This window comes from Erpetoichthys calabaricus, chromosome 7 (assembly GCF_900747795.2).
Source record: "Erpetoichthys calabaricus chromosome 7, fErpCal1.3, whole genome shotgun sequence".
NCBI classification, from domain to species: Eukaryota; Metazoa; Chordata; class Cladistia; order Polypteriformes; family Polypteridae; genus Erpetoichthys; species Erpetoichthys calabaricus.
In genome coordinates this window covers 69,392,512-69,414,396 of record NC_041400.2, presented here as the reverse complement: position 1 = coordinate 69,414,396, position 21,885 = coordinate 69,392,512, and the positions used below count along the sequence as shown (strand labels likewise).

At 36.6% G+C, this 21,885-nt stretch overlaps 1 protein-coding gene across 1 annotated transcript in view; it reads left to right on the top strand.

The window, feature by feature from the left end:
• LOC114654267 (mutS homolog 3 (E. coli)) overlaps positions 1-21,885 on the top strand; it is a 162,163-nt gene that overhangs the window by 74,502 nt on the left and 65,776 nt on the right. Inside the window, exons 10-14 of the mRNA XM_051929441.1 lie at positions 5,295-5,412; positions 5,974-6,058; positions 8,109-8,218; positions 15,058-15,190; positions 20,366-20,553. Of these exons, the coding sequence (XP_051785401.1) occupies positions 5,295-5,412; positions 5,974-6,058; positions 8,109-8,218; positions 15,058-15,190; positions 20,366-20,553 (634 nt within the window). The remainder of the gene's footprint in view (positions 1-5,294; positions 5,413-5,973; positions 6,059-8,108; positions 8,219-15,057; positions 15,191-20,365; positions 20,554-21,885) is intronic.

Here is a 21,885-nt window from a genome sequence, read left to right as displayed (position 1 = left end):
GGAAGTTGTATGACTCTACAATGTTTATTAAACTCAGTCTGCATAAAGTGCATTACTTTTTGTCTGATTCAATAGGCCTCCTTCTTCCTAGTTTCTTTTTTTGGCTAAATACACCATTTTTTCTATTTTTGGTTTAATGTTTGCAGTGGCCAAAAATTCAGAACATCCCTATTTTTTGGTAACCTTTACTTTGCATTGCTGGAATAAATCTTGTTACTTTCTCTAGTGGTGTTTTATCATTTTTATGGAGACCAAACTGCTCACAATATCCCTGATAAGATATCTCAACTGGAATCCATATATTATGAAAAAAAACTCTCTTAATTTGTACCTGATACAGTGTGTTGTGTATACCAATATTTGCCTTTTTAACTCCTCCTATATTCTGTTTGGATGCTGTGGAATATAACCCGACCACAGACAGACACAGACCCACAAGTTTAAGCACACACGCTTTTAATTCTCCTTTTTTCTGTTACACAGCACACAGTGCACAAATCACCCATGAATAACTTAGTCCCTTTTTCTCTCTTTTTTTTCTGCTGCCTCCATTCCACTCCTCGTAAGCTCTGTCCTCCATCTCCCGACTCCGGCTCCCAGAATGGAGTGAGACGGCCTCTTTTATATTGCACCTGGAAGTGCTGTAGGTGCTGTTCTGTCCTGTTCCAGCAACACTCCTAGGTGTGGCGGAAGTGCTGTTCTCCAAGCTCAACCCTATTGGAACCTGTGGTCCCAATGCAATCCAGGGGAGTCACCCTCTTGTGTTCTGGGAGAGGTATTGTTGTAAATATGTCCTCTCCCCTGGTCCTTCCATCACAGGGGCATCCTGGTGGGGCAAGGTCCCCAGTCATCTGCCACAATGCGTATAGTGACAAGTCCACATTGACTCCGGACTTCAAATGTTGTACTTTCAAGTGTCAGATCAGTGTATAGTCATATCTAACATGTTTACATCTTACATGTAACATATTCAATTTATTTATCTTAAATTTAATATGCCAAGTCTGATTCTGTTGACTATAGGGTCTCTGTCATTTCATTCCATTTATTGTTGTCAAGTATTATCTATATCCAATTTTTATCCATTTTGTTTTATTAACATCATTTATATAAATGAAAAGAGCAGTGGTGTCAACACTTATCCCTGGGGAATAATACATTTTTAGTGTCCTTTAATTCTGAATAAAGCTTGTTGTATCACAACTTTTTTGTTTTTTGTATCTCAGCCAATTAAGCACCCATCTATACAGTGGACCTTGAACTCACAATTTGTTTTAGATTAATAATTTGCCTTTTGTGTTAGCTTATCAAAAGCTTTTTAAAACCCAAAGTGAATGCTATTGAATATAATTCTGTGATAGATAGTACTTTGATTAAATCCTTTTGCTGATTCTTCATAGAATTCTAACATCAGAGAAACACATTGTTCACCATCTAAACCTGTGATAATTGTTTCATAATACACCAATACATGATATGTGCTGTTTACTATTTTCTTTAATAGTTGCTTCTATTTTTTGTTAAGCTTACTAGCCTATAGTTATTACCAGGATTGGCCTAATCACGTTTTATTTTATAACAGGACAAGGTTTGCAAGACATCAGTATTTAAGAGTGTCCCAGTGTACAATGAACTCTGGAAAAATGTATATAAATATGTGTATATATCAGACCTCCGCAAACAGCCAACTCCAGCTTGGTCCCTCACCCCACTTACCACACCTTCCTTTATCATTTTGGTGTATCAGAAAGTAAAGCATTCATCCTGTCCAGATCTGGGATCAAGATCGTGCACAAGGCTGCAAACACTCTGTGGATGGTCAATGCCAAAAGCAAAAAATTGACCACAGAGACAAGAAACACAGTTTTCAGCATTCCACATATGCAGGAACATTGCAATGCCATTAGGTGGAAGGACTTGCGGTCTCTGATTTGCACATATACAAGTTCTACCAGACACACGTTTAACTAAGATGCCTTGAGTGCCAGATAGCTGGGTGAATTGCGGCTATCAAATGAAAACACCATTAACAGACACTTGGACTTGAAATCAGCATATGCAGTCTTAAAAAGAAGAACACTCAAATAATAAAGAAAACTTTATGATCAATACCTTCTGAACCTCACCTAATTAATCCACCACTCAACCCTTACAAACTTTGCCCCCATTTGCTACATATTGCATTTGATTGCTGTATGTCTAATCATTTTCCTCTGATGATGACACCTGGTAGGTCATCGAAAGGTTAGGAATAAAAAAAATATTTTAAGATATGTGACTCACTTTCTCCCTTTATGGTTTTCTAGGTACTAATATGCAAACAGTATCACAGACCTTTGCTTTCATATATATAGCAGCTAGCTGGCATTACAGAGGGACTTGCATGGTAGACAACCATGAGCAGATCTGTGGCAGATGAAATTTAATGTCAGTAAATGTAAAGTATTACACACATAGAAAGTAAAAATGTTAGGTTTGAGTACACAATGTGAGGTCTGAAAAATGAAAATACACCTTATGAGAAGGATTTAGGAGTTCTAGTGGACTTTATACTATCAACTTCCTGACAGTGTTCGACTGCCATACAGCCATATAGAATGAGGTGTCAAGTACAATTTCAAGGTTACGCTCAAGCTTTATAATGCACTGGTAAAGGCCTCACCTGTAGTTTTGGTCTCCAGGTTACAAAAAGGACATAATAGCACTAGAAAAAGTCAGGAAAAGAGTGACTAGACTGTTTCTCGTGCTATAGGGGATGAATTGTAAAGAAAGATTTAAAAGAGCTGAGCCTTTTCAGTTTAGGCAAAAGAAGATTAAGAGGGGACTTCATTGAAGTATTTAAAATTATGAAGGGAATCAGTACAGTGGAGTGAGACTGTTATTTTGAAGTGAGATCATAAAGAACACACGAACACAGTAGGAAACTTGTTAAGGGTAAATTTTGCACAAAGATTAGGAAGTTTTTCTTTACACAGAGAACCATAGACACTTAGAATAAGCTATGAAGTAGTATGGTAGATAATAGGACTTTATGGACTTTCAAAACTAAACTTTAATTTTTGTTTTTTGAAGAATTAAGTGGATAGCACTAGAGAGCTTTGCTGAGCTGAATGGCCTTTTCTCATCTAGATTATTCTAATGTTCAGTTGACTAATACTTGGGGAACACTAGTTGCCCGCAGACCACACTTTAAGACCAATTGATCTAAAATGCCAATTATGAAAGTGAAGTACGGAAAATCTTAGTCATGTCACAGGTATAACTCTGCAAGGATTACAATGCTTCACTATGTCTATTTAAACAAAGCTTTGTAAAGGCAACTTTTTTATTTAAACTGCTAGATATTAGGTGGCTGTTGATAGTGACAGCAAACTATAATCTACCATTTAGTCCTAAAATTATAAATATATAAATAATAATTATTTCTATTAACTAAACTGACTAGCCTAATGTAATCACAAAATTCAGTGAAATCAAAGTATAATGATTATCTTTAAACATTTGCCTATTTACCCCATTTACCTTATCCTTGCTAATATATGTAATATCCCCATCCAGTCAATGTACATCTTCAGAGCATGCCAGCAGTAAATAATAATAATACATTTTATTTATATGTAAAGAGTGTAATGAATCAAGTCAGAAAAAGTGATTTAACAACATTATTTTAAAATTGTATTAAAGGAGACCATTTGAGAGATTCATATACTTTGAATTAAATCAAGTTAAGGTCTAGAGTTGCACTTTAAATCACTTTATTTTATTTTACTGTGTTTCTTGTGCTGTGTCAGTTTGAGGATTATTATTATTTTTGTTGTTGTTATTTGTACTGTTGTAGACTGTATTTTTTTTTTTGCTACCACAATGTTTATGACATGTCGGTGCTTGTGGTACGTAAATGTTATCCACAGGAGTTATGAATTGTAACTTCATGTGAAGTCATCTTATCTGTCATTGTTTCAGTGAAGCAGCTCTAGTATAGTGTGTTTCATTTTCCCACATACTCCAGTTCAGTTTGAGGTGCAGCAAATCATCCATTCGTCCACAAGGAGCCAGTTTTAAAGTCACCAGTCAGATTAGCTGGCATGCCTGTTTGTTAGCATATACAAGGGGTCCTTGTGTTACGAAGCAGTTCTGTTCCTACAACAGTGATGTAACCCGAATTTTGGTGTAAGTCAAAACACACCCTAGCCTAAGTCACTTACCTATCCTAACACATTTGCAAAATCATAATCTAGAACATAAAAGCACAACTAAGCCACAGAAATAGGAAAAGGACATAAATACAGTATACTGAACTGTACACTGTACTGTAATAATAGAAAAACGATAAAAAATGAGTGTAAAAAAATTCCTTACCATTATTCCTTTGGATCTCTTTACAATGTTTAATTTCACTTCCATTGTGATGGCTTTCCTCTTCTTTGAAGCACTACCATCTGAAGAGTCTGACTTTCGTTGAGGAGCCATGAAAAGGGCCAAAAATCGGCAAACAAAGTAACACAAATGGAACACTTGTGCCACGCGCAACCAAACTACTTCGCCAACTCCCTCACTCATATGCCGCGTTTACTGCGTATTCTTCCTCTGCAGGCAACCAAACTATTTCGCCCACGTAGTCTGTAAGTACGACTCTAACGGTGTAAGCCGAAACACTCACCTCTCAATTTTTTAAGTTTTTATGGGAGTGAGTGTTGTAAACTCGAGACGTTGTAACCCGAGGACCCCCTGTATCTGTATTTTAATAGTTTAAGTCCATTATTGTGTTTTTAAAGTGAACATAATATACTAAATATATATTCATTCATGTTCAAAATCAAATTTTTCATGAGGGGGATGAGCCAGCTGAATTAGCCACAAGTGATCAGCCCTGAACTGGGCAAAATTCAAGGTAAGGGTTACTCATTTATACTGGGCTAATTTAAATACACACTTAGCCAAACATGTAGGTCTTTGGAATGTGGAAAGAACCAAATTAATCAGAGAAAACCTATGAAGATCCAAGGGAGAATGTGCAAACTCTGTATATGACTGGTCAGCCATAATGTAAAGGTGGAGGTTTTTAGGTCAGTGGCTGCAGTGGTGACTGTTACACCACCATACTATCCCTTTAATGATATTCATTTTCAAATATTAGAATGTAAAATGGGGTCTATATATTCTTTTCAAAATAATTAGTATTTTTATATTATATACATATTAATGCCAATGAATATTTCTTATTTAGGTATGTATTTTTTAGCATCACTTTATCTGTTTTATCCTGATCATGAGCTTTGCTTTGTGTGTTTCAGGAGTTCCTCAGCAGCTGTCTGCTATTACATATCTTGATAGACCAGTCATAATTTGTCTGGCAGCAATTATTCGCTATCTTACATATTTTAACTTAGAGAAGGTTCTGTCAAATACAAGGTTAGTGAAAGATTTTTTTTTTTTTTGTTCTTTATTTTGCCTTTTACAATTTCTTGTATTAGGAATTTGTTAGTTTTCGCATACCCCTTGGGGTCAGAGCGCAGGGTCAGCCATTGTACAGCGCCCCTGGAGCAATTACAGGTTAAGGGTCTTGCTCAAGGGCCCAGCAGAGTAGGATCTCTTTTGGCAGTGACGGGGATTCGAACCGGCAACCTTCTGGATACCAGCGCAGATCCTTAGCCTCAGAGCCACCACTCCGAGCCACTCAGAGCCACCACTCTACTAGTAAATGCCTAATTTATTTGTTAATTTTTGCTAGTGTAGGATACCATACAAAATGAAAAACATGAGTTCTATTTTCATGTAACCGCTCTTGTTGCTCTTATGATTTAGACATCTGTTGTATATTTTAATGGTATTTGATTTTTAATATTGGTGTATGTTTTTATGCTTATTTACAGGATTCATCTAACACTATAATTCCTTTGTTTTTTTGATTCTACTGGTTAGGTGAACAGCAGCTTAACTTGTGCATGTCTTTCTGTATCTTTAATCTCTTAGTGCTTTTAGGTGGCTTTCCAGTGAAGCTGAATGTATGGTGCTCAGTGCATCTACTTTGAAGAACCTTGAGATATTGCAAAATCAGGTATGATTTTATATCATTATTTGGACTAAATAACGGCAAAAATTGCTTTTCAGTGACATTTGGTAATAAGTACCGGGATGGACATTTTAAAGTCAGTTTTACAGTTAAGAAAATGAAAGAGAGTCTATTCTACCACAAGGACAAAAAATTGGGCAGAGAGGACTCATGGGCCAGGAATTGAGACAGTACAAGACCTCTAACCGTCATGAGTCAAAACTAGGGGAGCAAAAAATTAAAGCCAAAATGAAACCAAAATTCAGACAAAATAACCCAAAAAAGATCGTACTCAGTAAGAAGAGTTTTAAGCAATGTAGTACGCAAAGGTTTTTTTAATTGCAATCTTGAAAGTTGGACACCATCAGTAGTGCACCTTAAGGTTAAATATAGGTAGGAGAATGACGTCAACAACTAGGCCTTCAGGCTTGTCTTGAGTAACTACATTGGTGAAAGAAGCCTTTATCATCTTACCAATTTTTAAGTTTCCCTTGGAAAGCAAAACTTTTGAAGCCCCTGAACTTCAGTGAAACAAGAGACTCTTCTCCCACAAAAGGTCACATTACTATGTCTAAGGTGTGTAGATTGAGTGATTAGTTATTGCTAATGCATTAACTTACAAGGTAAGGTAATTAAAGTATGTGTATTTCTGGATTGAAATGTTTTTCTTTTCATATTATCGGTGTTGGTTAGCTTAGACTGGGTGTCTAAATACTGTATAACTATTCAATAGGCTCATTTACGTTCTATATGTTTGACCTTTGGTCCTCCCTGCGTGGAGTTTGCATGTTCTCCCCGTGTCTGCATGGGTTTCCTCCTCCAATCCAAAGACATGCAGGTTAGGTGCATTGGCGATTCTAAATTGTCCCTAGTGTGTGCTTGGTGTGCGGATGTGTGCCCTGTGGTGGGCTGGCACCCTGCCTGGGGTTTGTTTCCTGCCTTGCACCCTGTGTTGGCTGGGATTGGCTCCAGCAGACCCCCGTGACCCTGTAGTTAGGATATAGCGGGTTGGATAATGGATGGATGGATGGATGTTTGACCTTTGAGGCTTGTGTTCAATATGCTGCCATTCATTTAAAAAAATCGTAAAGTTGATTATAACAATATTAATTGATTTTTCATATTGCAGTCTTAACTATGTTGTTAGAATAAATTATACTTTCAACATAGTGCGTTAAAATAAAAATCTTAAAAACATTGATATATTGACAGATAGATATCAATGTGTTCAGGTGTTGTGATGGGAACACTTTCATTTGTGCTAGTAAATATAGTGTTCTTAATAAAATGTTGTTTACTTATATGATTTTTTCATGTACATATCACTTTCTAACTTTGTAACTTGACAGCAGCAGGCTGTTCAGCTTTTTTTTTTTTTTTTTTTTTTTTTTAGGACATGTATACTTTTTTCCCCTATGTTGACACAAAATAGCCCTTAAAATAGTTTTAATATACGGTATACATATATATATATATATATATATATATATATATATATATATATATATATATAAATATTTTTGTTATTTTTTTTTTTTTTCCAGTACATTTCAAGTTGCAATTAGAATGTTTTCAGACCTGTTGTATTTTTAGTTCTTCTTAAGCGTGTAATAATTAAGTACTTGAATCTTACATATGTAAGCAACCAATCAAATGACTCTTTTTGTGACGTTGATCACCTTTCACAAAAAAAGTTTCTTTAAACATAATCCCAACTCTAATTTAGTTGTTTTTTTGTCTGCAGAGAATATATTTAAATTTTTTTTGTGTGTATATTTTTCCAAGATATTTAATTTTCACCTCTTTAAATATAACCCTAGTATACTTTATCAGGCACTTGCTGAATTTTTGACAAATACAATTCTTGTGATTGCATACAATAACATATTTTTTGCTGTATAGCATTATTTGCCATTAAACACTGTTGACACATTATGCTGTTTGTGAATTGTGAGGAACGCTGGATGCTTGTTTGAAAGGTGTTATGTAATAACATATTTTTAAAAAAATTTAAGAGGTGCTTTTTCTCTTAGTGAGTGATTCTTTGTTTTTGCAGACAGACTGTAGAGTAAAAGGAAGCTTGCTCTGGGTACTGGACCATACACAAACCAGTTTTGGAAGACGGCTAATGAGAAAATGGGTAACGCAGCCACTAAAATCAGTAAAGTAAGTTCCTTTATGTGGCTGACATGCAAATATTGAGTGAGAAATACTGCAAGTGTGTCATATGTTTGACAGACCTTGCATATAAAATACTGGAATAGAAAAAGTTCAATAGTACTGTAGTAAAAGTAGTTCTTAATGGTGTCATATCACTTCTTCTAATAGCATTCTCAGCATGTATACTTCTATCGAAAGGAGTAGATCATTTACCAATGCAATATATATATTTATATATTTATATATATTTATATATTTATATATATATTTATATATTTATATATATATATATATATATATATATATAAAATGTGTGTGTATATATATAGTTAGGTCCATAAATATTTGGACAGAGACAGCTTTTTTCTAATTTTGGTTCTGTACATTACCACAATGAATTTTAAATGAAACAACTTAGATGCAGTTGAAGTGCAGACTTTCAGCTTTAATTCAGTGGGGTGAACAAAATGACTGCATAAAAATGTGAGGCAACTAAACATTTTTTTTTTAACACAATCCCTTCATTTCAGGGGCTCAAAAGTAATTGGACAATTGACTCAAAGGCTATTTCATGGGCAGGTGTGGGCAAGTCCATCGTTATGTCATTATCAATTAAGCAGATAAAAGACCTGGAGTTGATTTGAGGTGTGGTGCTTGCATGTGGAAGATTTTGCTGTGAACAGACAACATGCGGTCAAAGGAGCTCTCCATGCAGGTTAAAGAAGCCATCTTTAAGCTGCGAAAACAGAAAAAACCCATCCGAGAAATTGCTACAATATTACGAGTGGCAAAATTTACAGTTTGGTACATCCTGAGAAAGAAAGTAAGTACTGGTGAACTCAGCAACGCAAAAAGACCTGGACATCCACGGAAGACAAGAGTGGTGGATGATCGCAGAATCATTTCCATGGTGAAGAGAAATCCCTTCACAACAGCCAACCAAGTGAACAACACTCTCCAGGGGGTAGGCGTATCGATATCCAAGTCTACCATAAAGAGAAGACTGCATGAAAGTAAATACAGAGGGTGCACTGCAAGGTGCAAGCCATTCATAAGCCTCAAGAATAGAAAGGCTAGATTGGACTTTGCTACAGAACATCTAAAAAAGCCAGCACAGTTCTGGAAAAACATTCTTTGGACAGATGAAACCAAGATCAACCTCTACCAGAATGATGGCAAGAAAAAAGTATGGAGAAGGCGTGGAACAGCTCATTATCCAAAGCATACCACATCATCTGTAAAACACGGTGGAGGCAGCGTGATGACTTGGGCGTGCATGGCTGCCAGTGGTACTGGAACACTAGTGTTTATTGATGATGTGACACAGGACAGAAGCAGCCAAATGAATTCTGAGGTGTTCAGAGACAAATCCAGCTAAATGCAGTCAAATTGATTGGGCGGCGTTTCATGATACAGATGGACAATGACCCAAAACATACAGCCAAAGCAACCCAGGAGTTTATTAAAGCAAAGAAGTGGAAAATTCTTGAATGGCCAAGTCAGTTACCTGATCTTTACCCAATTGAGCATGCATTTCACATGTTGAAGACTAAACTTCAGACAGAAAGGCCCACAAACAAACAGCAACTGAAAGCCGCTGCAGTAAAGGCCCGGCAGAGCATTAAAAAAGAGGAAACCCAGCATCTGGTGATGTCCATGAGTTCAAGACTTCAGGCTGTCATTGCCAGCAAAGGGTTTTCAACCAAGTATTAGAAATGAACATTTTATTTCCAGTTATTTAATTTGTCCAATTACTTTTGAGCCCCTGAAATGAAGGGATTGTGTTAAAAAAAATGCTTTAGTTACCTCACATTTTTATGCAATCGTTTTGTTCACCCCACTGAATTAAAGTTGAAAGTCTGTACTTCAACTGCATCTGAGTTGTTTCATTTAAAATTCATTGTGGTAATGTACAGAACCAAAATTAGAAAAAAGTTGTCTCTGTCCAAATATTTATGGACCTAACTGTATGTGTGTGTGTGTATATGTATGTATGTATGTATGTGTATATATGTATGTGTATATATATATATATATATATATATATATTTATGTGTGTGTGTGTGTATATGTACAGTATGTTGTTGTTGTTTTTGTGTCCTTTTTTGCCCACCCAGTTTTACTTATTTATTCTTCTTAAAATGTTTATTTCAATATTTTATTACATGCATTTAAATCTGGGACATGATTGATTCCGGTGCTTTCTACTTCAATGGAATATTATTTTAACATGCAAGTTCAGTATTATCTTTTAATCAATGTCAAAAAGAGCCTTGAACCAAAAACTCAATGGCAAATGGAAAGCCGTAAAGCCAGTTTTAGAACAATCTGAAACTGAATCATTGCTCGCATCAAGTGATAGTGATGATACAGTTTTGTGAATTGATCCTTTGACATTTAATTGGACAGTGAAATTGACACCTGTTAGATAGATTCAGGTTTCAGTAATATTTGTGTTTGGTGGAAGCTAGGTCTAAAGGTGTCTGTTGATCATAATTATCTGGACTGTTTACAATTTGTCAATGATGGTCTAAGCAGTGTCAAAAAAGTACATATGAGTACATCTGGAATTTAATACTTGCAGTCACGTCTCTGAGTGTCATGTAAATAAAAGACAGCCAAAGTAAACTAAAAAATAATCTGTGACAGAATCCTTAGAAATAGTTTCACCATGGGAAAAAAATTATAAACATAAACACCAAACAAAATAAATAATAATAATATATATACAATGTAATGGCTGACAATCTTGGATGTATTATAGTACTAAACAGAAATACCTACTGCACAGTTGTAAAAAATGTGCATTTTTCCTTACTAGAACTCCATGTCTTCCTTGGCTTTTATCATTTAATTTGATAAAGAGGTGATATTGGATGTCAACATCACTGCTTAAATTATAATGATGAATTTTTTTGCTTGATCCCAGTTACATTGGTTCTTTTAAGGGTGCCTGTTTTTCATGTGATATTATAACATGTTCATGTGTACAGCATACATTATACATATGTATTCTGGTTGATGGCTTAAACCAGGGCTATCCAATTACAAATTCTGCTGGGCCAGATTTCCAAGCCAAGAAATTTAGCTGGGACAGACATTTTCAACGGCCATTTAGCAGCAGGTAATGACACATTTTAAATCAACACAAATTAATTTATTTAAAAACAAGTAATATTTTTTCATTGTTTCCCTTTTAAATTGTGTCACATCTGACACAAGCACATCAAAAATTGTATAAAAAAACAACAAAATGCTATAACTCAACACAATCTGAGGTATTAGCAATCATTTTTTCTGTACTTTTGAAATAATAAAATAAACATTTTGCTCACATCTGACCCAGGCACATCTCAAAGTGCATAAATTCAAAAAAAAGTACGCAATATTAGCAATAACATTTGTTTCCCTTTTTAAATATGAGATTCTCTCTCGATTTAAAGAGGTGGTCATGACAGGCATAGAACGTAAACTATTTCATTCACATGGTTTTAACAATAGAATTACCAGAGTCTACGAAAAAACTCATAGATCCGGCCCACCTTAAAATCGTTCTCACCTCTCTTTTGTCTTTAAATGTGCCGATTAAGACAAGCAGCAAAAAGCCGGCTATTCCATCCCCCACCATCGCAAAACGTTCACTACGTTTTCCCAGCTCATGCCTTGTTTGATTATCTGGGAGTGACTGAAATGGAGTTTTAGAGTGGAAATAATAGATCATTATTTGGAACACACGCATTTCATGTGTTTTCCGTTTCTACAGTAATCTGTGTAAACACATTGTTAAAACAGAAACTTTTTCATATTTTAGTAATAAATGTTACAGAATGTAGGCATAAACTATAGAATGTGTGAAGCCTGACGGCCAAACATCAAATAAACACTTTCAAAAAAGGTTCAAGGTTGTAGCAGCACTTTCCATGGCGTAACGCTGAGATTTGCTGACTTGGAACACGGCAGCCCTGCCGCGCCGTAGAGACCCAAGTTCGATTCCCCGCTGGGGAGGAAGTGTTTTGTTTTTTCTTTGTAGCCTCAAACGGACATAAAATGTATAAATTGGTATGCACTGTAAATCGTTAAGTTTAAAATGTTGATCGCGGTTATTTCTGTTGATTAATTAATGCTTTTTTACTTAGAGTCAGAACAGGAGCTTATTCAGCATATTCAGCTTCTGATCTGACTCTAAGTAACAGCGCCAGTATAAATCACACCCAATCTGATGCTGTTCGTTTTCAAATAATATTGCATTACTTCGACGATGTTTTCTGATTGGTACTATTCGCATCATAAAATGATTTCTTCAAAATGTCACATATATTTGTTTTGAGATAATGAATAGAGCTGCAAATTACAGGTGCTTGTTCAGTGTAATAGGAACCATAGCACAGAGAGGTGTGCAACACAAGTACACATGTCGTAAATGTAGGAAGAGCGCTCCTTGGGTGAGGTATAGCGCGTCTTTATGTGAAAACAGCAGTGTCAGATGGGGAGTGTCTGATGATTGCATACAGTTCATCTGGAAAGTATTCACAGCGCATTACTTTTTCCACATTTTGTTATGTTACAGCCTTATTCCAAAATGGATTAAATTCATTTCTTTCCTCAGAATTCTACACACAACACCCCATAATGACAACATGAAAAAGTTTACTTGAGGTTTTTGCAAATTTATTAAAATTTAAAAAATTGAGAAAGCACATGTACATAAGTATTCACAGCCTTTGCCATGAAGCTCAAAATTGAGCTCAGGTGCATCCTATTTCCCCTGATCATCCTTGAGATGTTTCTGCAGCTTAATTGGAGTCCACCTGTGGTAAATTCAGTTGATTGGACATGATTTGGAAAGGCACACACCTGTCTATATAAGGTCCCACAGTTGACAGTTCATGTCAGAGCACAAACCAAGCATGAAGTCAAAGGAATTGTCTGTAGACCTCCGAGACAGGATTGTCTCGAGGCACAAATCTTTGGAAGGTTACAGAACAATTTCTGCTGCTTTGAAGGTCCCAATGAGCACAGTGGCCTCCATCAGTCGTAAGTGGAAGAAGTTCAAAACCACCAGGACTCTTCCTAGAGCTGGCCGGCCATCTAAACTGAGCGATCGGGGGAGAAGGGCCTTAGTCAGGGAGGTGACCAAGAACCCGATGGTCACTCTGTCAGAGCTCCAGAGGTCCTCTGTGGAGAGAGGAGAACCTTCCATAAGGACAACCATCTCTGCAGCAATCCACAAATCAGGCCTGTATGGTAGAGTGACCAGACGGAAGCCACTCCTTAGTAAAAGGCACATGGCAGCCCGCCTGGAGTTTGCCAAAAAGCACCTGAAGGACTCTCAGACCATGAGAAAGAAAATTCTCTGGTCTGATGAGACAAAGATTGAACTCTTTGGTGTGAATGCCAGGCGTCACGTTTGGAGGAAACCTGGCACCATCCCTACAGTGAAGCATGGTGGTGGCAGCATCATGCTGTGGGGATGTTTTTCAGCGGCAGGAACTGGGAGACTAGTCAGGATAAAGGGAAAGATGACTGCAGAAATGTACAGAGACATCCTGGATGAAAACCTGCTCCAGAGCGCTCTTGACCTCAGACTGGGGCGACGGTTCATCTTTCAGCAGGACAACGACCCTAAGCACACAGCCAAGATATCAAAGGAGTGGCTTCAGGACAACTCTGTGAATGTCCTTGAGTGGCCCAGCCAGAGCCCAGACTTGAATCCGATTGAACATCTCTGGAGAGATCTTAAAATGGCTGCGCACCGACACTTCCCATCCAACCTGATGGAGCTTGAGAGGTGCTGCAAAGAGGAATGGGCGAAACTGGCTAAGGATAGGTGTGCCAAGCTTGTGGCATCATATTCAAAAAGACTTGAGGCTGTAATTGCTGCCAAAGGTGCATCGACAAAATATTGAGCAAAGGCTGTGAAAACTTATGTACATGTGATTTCTCAGTTTTTTTATTTTTAGTAAATTTACAAAAACCTCAAGTAAACTTTTTTCACGTTGTCATTATGGGGTGTTGTGTGTAGAATTCTGAGGAAAAAAATGAATTTAATCCATTTTGGAATAAGGCTGTAACATAACAAAATGTGGAAAAAGTGATGCGCTGCGAATACTTTCCGGATGCAGTGTATATGATGGGCAGAGGAATTTCAAATGTTTTGCATGCCTACCTTTTGTTCTGATGACTGGTGATGATCTCCACCTCTGGCGTCATTTTCGCCCTGACTCCCTTGCACCCAGTGCGGGATATAAAGCAGCCTTTATGCGACTTGGATATGCAAGGGGAGACCGTACCAACACATATGTTACTGGCACATACATGCAACAGTAAAAAGATGGGCTTTTGCATCTTTTACAGTACAATAGTTTAAAGTTTCAAAGATTTTATTCGCCACTGGCAAACTAATTAGAAATGATTATCGGTAAACCTATTTTTGGTCGCATTTGTGATAATTTTAGTTGTAGTCTGGAGACCTGGCGAAACCATGGCCTGGGTGACTTGGAGGTTGCTTCTGGGCCACATTTAGCCCGTAGCCTGAATTAAACGCTTAACCCCATTGCATTAATCTGTTCCACAATTTTACAGTAATTCATAATTTGCTCCCCATGGGGACCAAAATGTTGCAATTGACAAATTTCAGTAATGAAGCACCTAAATACTTTTAAACTTGTTTATTTGGTAAAAGACAAAAGATGAGTCCAAAGTAATGGTGAGGCAAAAAACTTTGAATCTCAGTTTAGTGTTATTGTTAAGAATTACCGGCAATCTTCAATAGTGAATATATTAATTCCATGGTACTGTTCAATTTACTGTTTTAATCTGTTACTTACTTTGCTTATTTTTCATAGAGACATTACCCTGCGGCAAAAAGCAATAGAAGAAATTTTGTCATCAGAATCTAGTATCTTTCCTCCTCTTCAGGCTCTTCTCCACAAACTACCAGACCTAGAAAGGGGTATCTGTAGCATTTATCATAAAAAGGTAAGAAACCAAAAGAAAAAACACTACAAAACACTGTTACAAATGACTTTGTTTAAAATCAACATTTCTTTAAAAAAAAAGATTTCTTAACCACTTTATTCTCCTGAGAATGTAGTCTAAGAATTCATTAAAGGCTGTAAAGGGCAGCGTCACATGAGACTAAATTCAGATTTGTGTTGTCATTCTTCTTGGTAACAGGATGTTATATACAGTGGTGTGAAAAACTATTTGCCCCTTTCCTGATTTCTTATTCTTTTGCATGTTTGTCACACAAAATGTTTCTGATCATCAAACACATTTAACCATTAGTCAAATATAACACAAGTAAATACAAAATGCAGTTTGTAAATGGTGGTTTTTATTATTTAGGGAGAAAAAAAAATCCAAACCTACATGGCCCTGTGTGAAAAAGTAATTGCCCCCTGAACCTAATAACTGGTTGGGCCACCCTTAGCAGCAATAACTGCAATCAAGCGTTTGCGATAACTTGCAATGAGTCTTTTACAGCGCTCTGGAGGAATTTTGGCCCACTCATCTTTGCAAAATTGTTGTAATTCAGCTTTATTTGAGGGTTTTCTAGCATGAACCTCCTTTTTAAGGTCATGCCATAGCATCTCAATTGGATTCAGGTCAGGACTTTGACTAGGCCACTCCAAAGTCTTCATTTTGTTTTTCTTCAGCCATTCAGAGGTGGATTTGCTGGTGTGTTTTGGGTCATTGTCCTGTTGCAGCACCCAAGATCGCTTCAGCTTGAGTTGACGAACAGATGGCCGGACATTCTCCTTCAGGATTTTTTGGTAGACAGTAGAATTCATGGTTCCATCTATCACAGCAAGCCTTCCAGGTCCAGAAGCAGCAAAACAACCCCAGACCATCACACTACCACCACCATATTTTACTGTTGATATGATGTTCTTTTTCTGAAATGCTGTGTTCCTTTTACGCCAGATGTAACGGGACATTTGCCTTCCAAAAAGTTCAACTTTTGACTCATCAGTCCACAAGGTATTTTCCCAAAAGTCTTGGCAATCATTGAGATGTTTCTTAGCAAAATTGAGACAAGCCCTAATGTTCTTTTTGCTTAACAGTGGTTTGCGTCTTGGAAATCTGCCATGCAGGCCATTTTTGCCCAGTCTCTTTCTTATGGTGGAGTCGTGAACACTGACCTTAATTGAGGCAAGTGAGGCCTGCAGTTCTTTAGACGTTGTCCTGGGGTCTTTTGTGACCTCTCGGATGAGTCGTCTCTGCGCTCTTGGGGTAATTTTGGTCGGCCGGCCACTCCTGGGAAGGTTCACCACTGTTCCATGTTTTTGCCATTTGTGGATAATGGCTCTCACTGTGGTTCGCTGGAGTCCCAAAGCTTTAGAAATGGCTTTATAACCTTTACCAGACTGATAGATCTCAATTACTTCTGTTCTCATTTGTTCCTGAATTTCTTTGGATCTTGGCATGATGTCTATCTTTTGAGGTGCTTTTGGTCTACTTCTCTGTGTCAGGCAGCTCCTATTTAAGTGATTTCTTGATTGAAACAGGTGTGGCAGTAATCAGGCCTGGGGGTGGCTACGGAAATTGAACTCAGGTGTGATACACCACAGTTAGGTTGTTTTTTAACGAGGGGGCAATTACTTTTTCACACAGGGCCATGTAGGTTTGGATTTTTTTTTCTCCCTAAATAATAAACACCATCATTTAAAAACTGCATTTTGTGTTTACTTGTGTTATATTTGACTAATGGTTAAATGTGTTTGATGATCAGAAACATTTTGTGTGACAAACATGCGAAAGAATAAGAAATCAGGAAGGGGGCAAATAGTTTTTCACACCACTGTAGTTCTTTCTTTTCCATTAAAGGCTTAGCAGTATTATTTCCCCCTTCAAGATGAACAAAGAAAAGAGGAATGAGTAAAATCAATGTAAAACACATATGGTCAAAACAAAAAAAAAAACAAGCAAACAAAACAATCTTTTATTGTACAAACTTCAAATTACTTTTTGCCATTTCTTAATTACATTTTGGACTGTGGAAAATGTTATCTGGAAGATCTTTTACATTTTTTATAGATTTTACCTGATTGCATAAGCTGCTCAACTGCTGCAGTTGCACTTTGTTTTATTTTGGTTTTGCCTTCTAATCCTCTCCAAATGGACAGCTTCTACACCGCATACAACATGTACAACATTATGTATGCTACAATGGGAAGAAGTACATGCAGCCAAACCATTGGCTGTTTTAAAGTGGCTGTGGGAAGCCGTAAGAGAGCATGCTTGGAGGAAGTGACTCCAGGAAGTACTGCATTTGTGGTGGAGGGAAGAAGCTGGATTGCTTGCAAAACAATTTATGAGAAAAGAAGAATGAGGGCTGCAAACTTAAAAGTGCATTAACAAAAGAAAAAGAACAATAGTAAACTTGGCACAGAGTTTAGGAAAATCAAAGGTTTCTTTTTGAAAGGGGAAGAATTCACTTCTAATCTCCCTTGCAAAGAGATTTAAAGCAATTCATGAAAGTGGTTGGTTTAAACCGTATTTATTCTTTGAGATGTTTTTGGTGATACTGGCCTCTGCACTTTTTAGTCCCTGGGACTCAGCTGTGCTATTCCTTCCTCTTTTCCTTCATTCAACTTCAGTCCTTTAAGCCTGTAATATCCCACTATTATCACTGCTTCCCTTATATCCCTTTGTTAAAATTTTCAATCTAGTGCCCTTAAACCCAAAACCAGTAGAAACTTTATATGTATTATGATCTCCTACCACAATGAAGCGCAAAAAGTAGAGCAGGCTTTTAATAAAACAACACAAAAGGCCAGACTTACCCTTAATTATGATCTGCGCCTGCCAGAAAGGCCTGACCCCAGGCTCCCTAGCCCCAAACTCAACAAGCAAGCTTTCTGGCCTACACAGGCATAAAATTGGGATAAAACTTTAAAGGTTCAAAACGTACATCAATATCAAAAGAGTGGGAAAAACAGTAAAACCCTCTGGGCAATGAAAACAAACAAAAAAAGAATGCATGAAGAAAAGAGCAAAAAGAAGTCTAAATCCAGAATATCCAATTTAAATACAAAAATTAAGAAATGGAATTCAAATACTCTATGCTGAAGCTGTTGTTCCTTCTTCAGATAGTACCCCAACTGCCTAATTAGGTGGCCCTGCCTCTTTAGGTTCCATAAACAGGGCAGTGCACATAACAAAAACATGCTACAGTATGCATATTAACATAACAGAAAATTAACAACATTTTTGAACAATACAAAGAAAATCATAATGATAAATAAAGATAATATGAAACCAAAATCAGAATTAATTACAAAATGTGAAAGCTTATATTTAAATAACAACAGAAAGATCAAATGAACAGGGCATAAACTTGAGCCATTACAGAAACTCTGCCGGTGTATAACAATAATAACAATATGCAGGATTGCATGAACCCTCCCTCTGCTCATTTACTTTGTTTGGCAAAGTGATCTTCCTATATCTTGTCCACTTTCAAGGTTCTCCATTTCCAAAGCAATTGTCAGTCCAGCCAGTAACCTCAATCTTCAAAATCTCCAGTTCCGATTAATACAGCTTTTGCAAATCAGTCTTTTGTTTTTTTGTTTGTTTGTCTTTTCTCTGTCCTTTATTTACCTTATTTGGTCTGCCTTATCAGAGACACCATTGATCTTGAACTGAACTGCTACTTGATAAATTATGCTATGGGAATTTTCAGGGTTACTTCTCACTTCGGTGTGTTCATGTGAATTTCTAGTGTGTGATTTGGGAGAAACATGAGGTTGATTTTCTGAGTAATAAAGGAAGTAAATTATGCAAAGGGAACACCTAGATTGTGTCTTAATTCAGCAAAGCTAAAAACAGGCCCTGTAAGTCCTAAAGTTTGTAATTTCTTGTTAGTGTTTGTAGAATTTCTTTTTACTAAGATTAAGTAATTATTTCTCACACAATATTTAACTCATTGAAGTAGTTCATTAATGACACATTAGAAGAAGTTTAATTGATAATTATTTGCAAGTATCATGTTAAAAAATGAAACCAAATAATTGTGTTTAAACAATATCTCCTTAAGGTAGAATATCCATGTTAGAATAAAAAGGCAACAGTGTCTTTTTCTAATTTTTTACAATTTTACATTAATTTATTTGTAAAAGGAAGTGGTACAATTGGCATAGTGCCACATTAACACAGTTTTTAACTGTTTTAGATTTTGTCACTTTGTTTGAAAAAAAGAAGATGCAGAGGCTGCTGAATAGCAAACAGTATTTCATTTTGTTATTTATATAGATTTGTGGGTTTGTTAACATGATTTAAAATTACCTAGTATTATAAGGAACAGCAATTTCTGATAGGAAGGAAAATCCTGTTTCTGTTAAGTTATGCATCTTCAAGTGCAATGCTGTCTGGAAATTAATTTTGTGTATATTTTCATTTGAGGAAATTAAAATTAAACTTTTATTCTCAAAACATACAATACAATGCAGTATGTTATGCTGTCTTGTATATACAATAAAAGACACTAAGTTAGTGGACAGCTTTAAGCATTTTTTTAAACTTGTGATGATCAAGTAGATTTTAAATGTATGGTTTTATTCTGTCCTTGAACCCCAAAATATGTTAAGCTGGGATGGTAGTGTGGACAGATGGTTTTATTCTATATATAAAGCCATAGTTTCAACACCAGAATTTACAATAACTCTTAACAGAGCATGTTTGGGGATAACTTCTAATCTGTTTCAAATATAATTACACTTAGAAAGGAGGTGAACCATTTCAGCAAACTGAAATTAAGAGGTGATTAGATTGAAGTGTTTTAAATAATGAAGATAATTATTACAGTGGATCCCAAATGTTACTTTGCAATGAATTCTTCAGCAAGGTCATAAGGCACAGATGGACATTTTGCACAAATATTAGAAAGATTTTCTTCACACACAGAACCATAGATGCATGGAGTAATTACTACATAGTGTGGGAAAGGAAGGATTTTAGGAGCCTTCAAATGTTATTTTTGGAAAAATTGGGTGTACGTTCACCCTTGCAAGCTTATTGGGCTGAATGGGCTGTTCTCTCCAAAATTGGTCAAATGTTCATAAAATAAGTATGTCTATAACAGATTTTGTCAGTAAAATGTATTGCCACCTTGGTGTTTGTAAAATGTCCCCACTGGGTTTTGTTTTTCAGTGTAACACACAGGAATTCTTCCTTGTAATCAGTGCCTTGTGTCGCATAGAAGTGGAACTTCGATCTCTTATGCCAGCTACTCAGTCTCAGGTGCAATCTAACCTAATTAAAGACCTCATTCTGGATATCCCCAAGTTATTAGTTCCTGCGCATGACTTCCTAGCCACCATAAATGAAAAGGCTGCAAAGTAAGTGTGCTTTTGACAAACTGCTTACCTTATTCTTTTGTATGATGCTGATAAGTGATTACATTTTTTATATGTAAGTGATTGTTTTTATGTATAAAAATACATCATAACATTTCCTTCTATTTCAGTGTTGCAAGCAAATGTCTGTGGTTATCAATTAAATTCTGCAGTAGTGGTATTGGGTATTGTTTCTAAACAGAGAAAATAGAATATTTGAATGTATTGGAACAGTAGTTTAGTTTAATTGCACATTCATTTTTCTTTGATATTGAAATTAGTTTTTGTACTAGACAATAATAGATTGTGGTCTCACAAAGAGTATAATTTTCTGCTACTGTAGATTTCCCTGTTTTAGGGGCATATTCTGTAAAAGAAGACTACATTTATGATAGTTGTAAAATGAAAGGTTGAAGCTTCATTACTACAATGGACTAGAGCATGTGGCATATGGCATACCACATATTAATTTGTGTTGTTATCGTAGTGTAGTGGATTGCACTGTAGCCTGTTGTGTATTCTCCCTTTGTTTTAATGAACTTTCCTCTGAGTACTCCAGTTTTTCTCCCAGATATCCAGAATTGTGCTGTTTAGGTTAATTTAAAATTCTAAACTGGCCCCAGTGTAAGTGTTTGAGCCCTGTGATTGACTGGTCCCCTGACCATGGCTTTTTGCATGTTTTGCACCCAGTCCTGTCAGGATAAGCTCTGTTCCCAGTTACCCTGAATTTGATTAAACAGGTTAAATGTAGGGGCATTCCGACAACACCTTTGATGACATTATACTGGACCTCCAACAAGCAGTTATATATATAGTATAGTTACTGACCTTTATACTTCTGCCATCCATATTTTTATTTTAAATTTGGTATAATTTGTTAATATTGGATAAATACATGTAAAAATGGGAGGGATTACAGAAGCCAAAGGGAGAATAATTATTAGTGCATAGCTGTCTGATTAAATTATGGTCAAAGAATCACTTTTTTGATGTTAATGCAAGAGAAAAAAAAAAGTAAAGGTTGGAAACATGCACTGATATAGCGTATTTCAGCACCCACCACACGACGAACGGCCTGGATTGGGACCCGAGTGTAGCAGTGCAACTGGTGACAACTCAGCACCACACTGGAATAGTGTGAGTATTTTTTTTTACAGTGGCTGGAGTGCCAATCCTGCCACAAACCTCCAAGTTTTCCCTGTAAGCAGGGCTGGATGCAAGTTAACGTCATGTCCAAGACAAAGCAATTGCAGGTTGAGGGCCTTGCTCAAGGGCCCAACAGAGTAGAGTCACTTCTGGTGTTTGTGGGATTTAAACCGTCAACCTTCCGTTTAC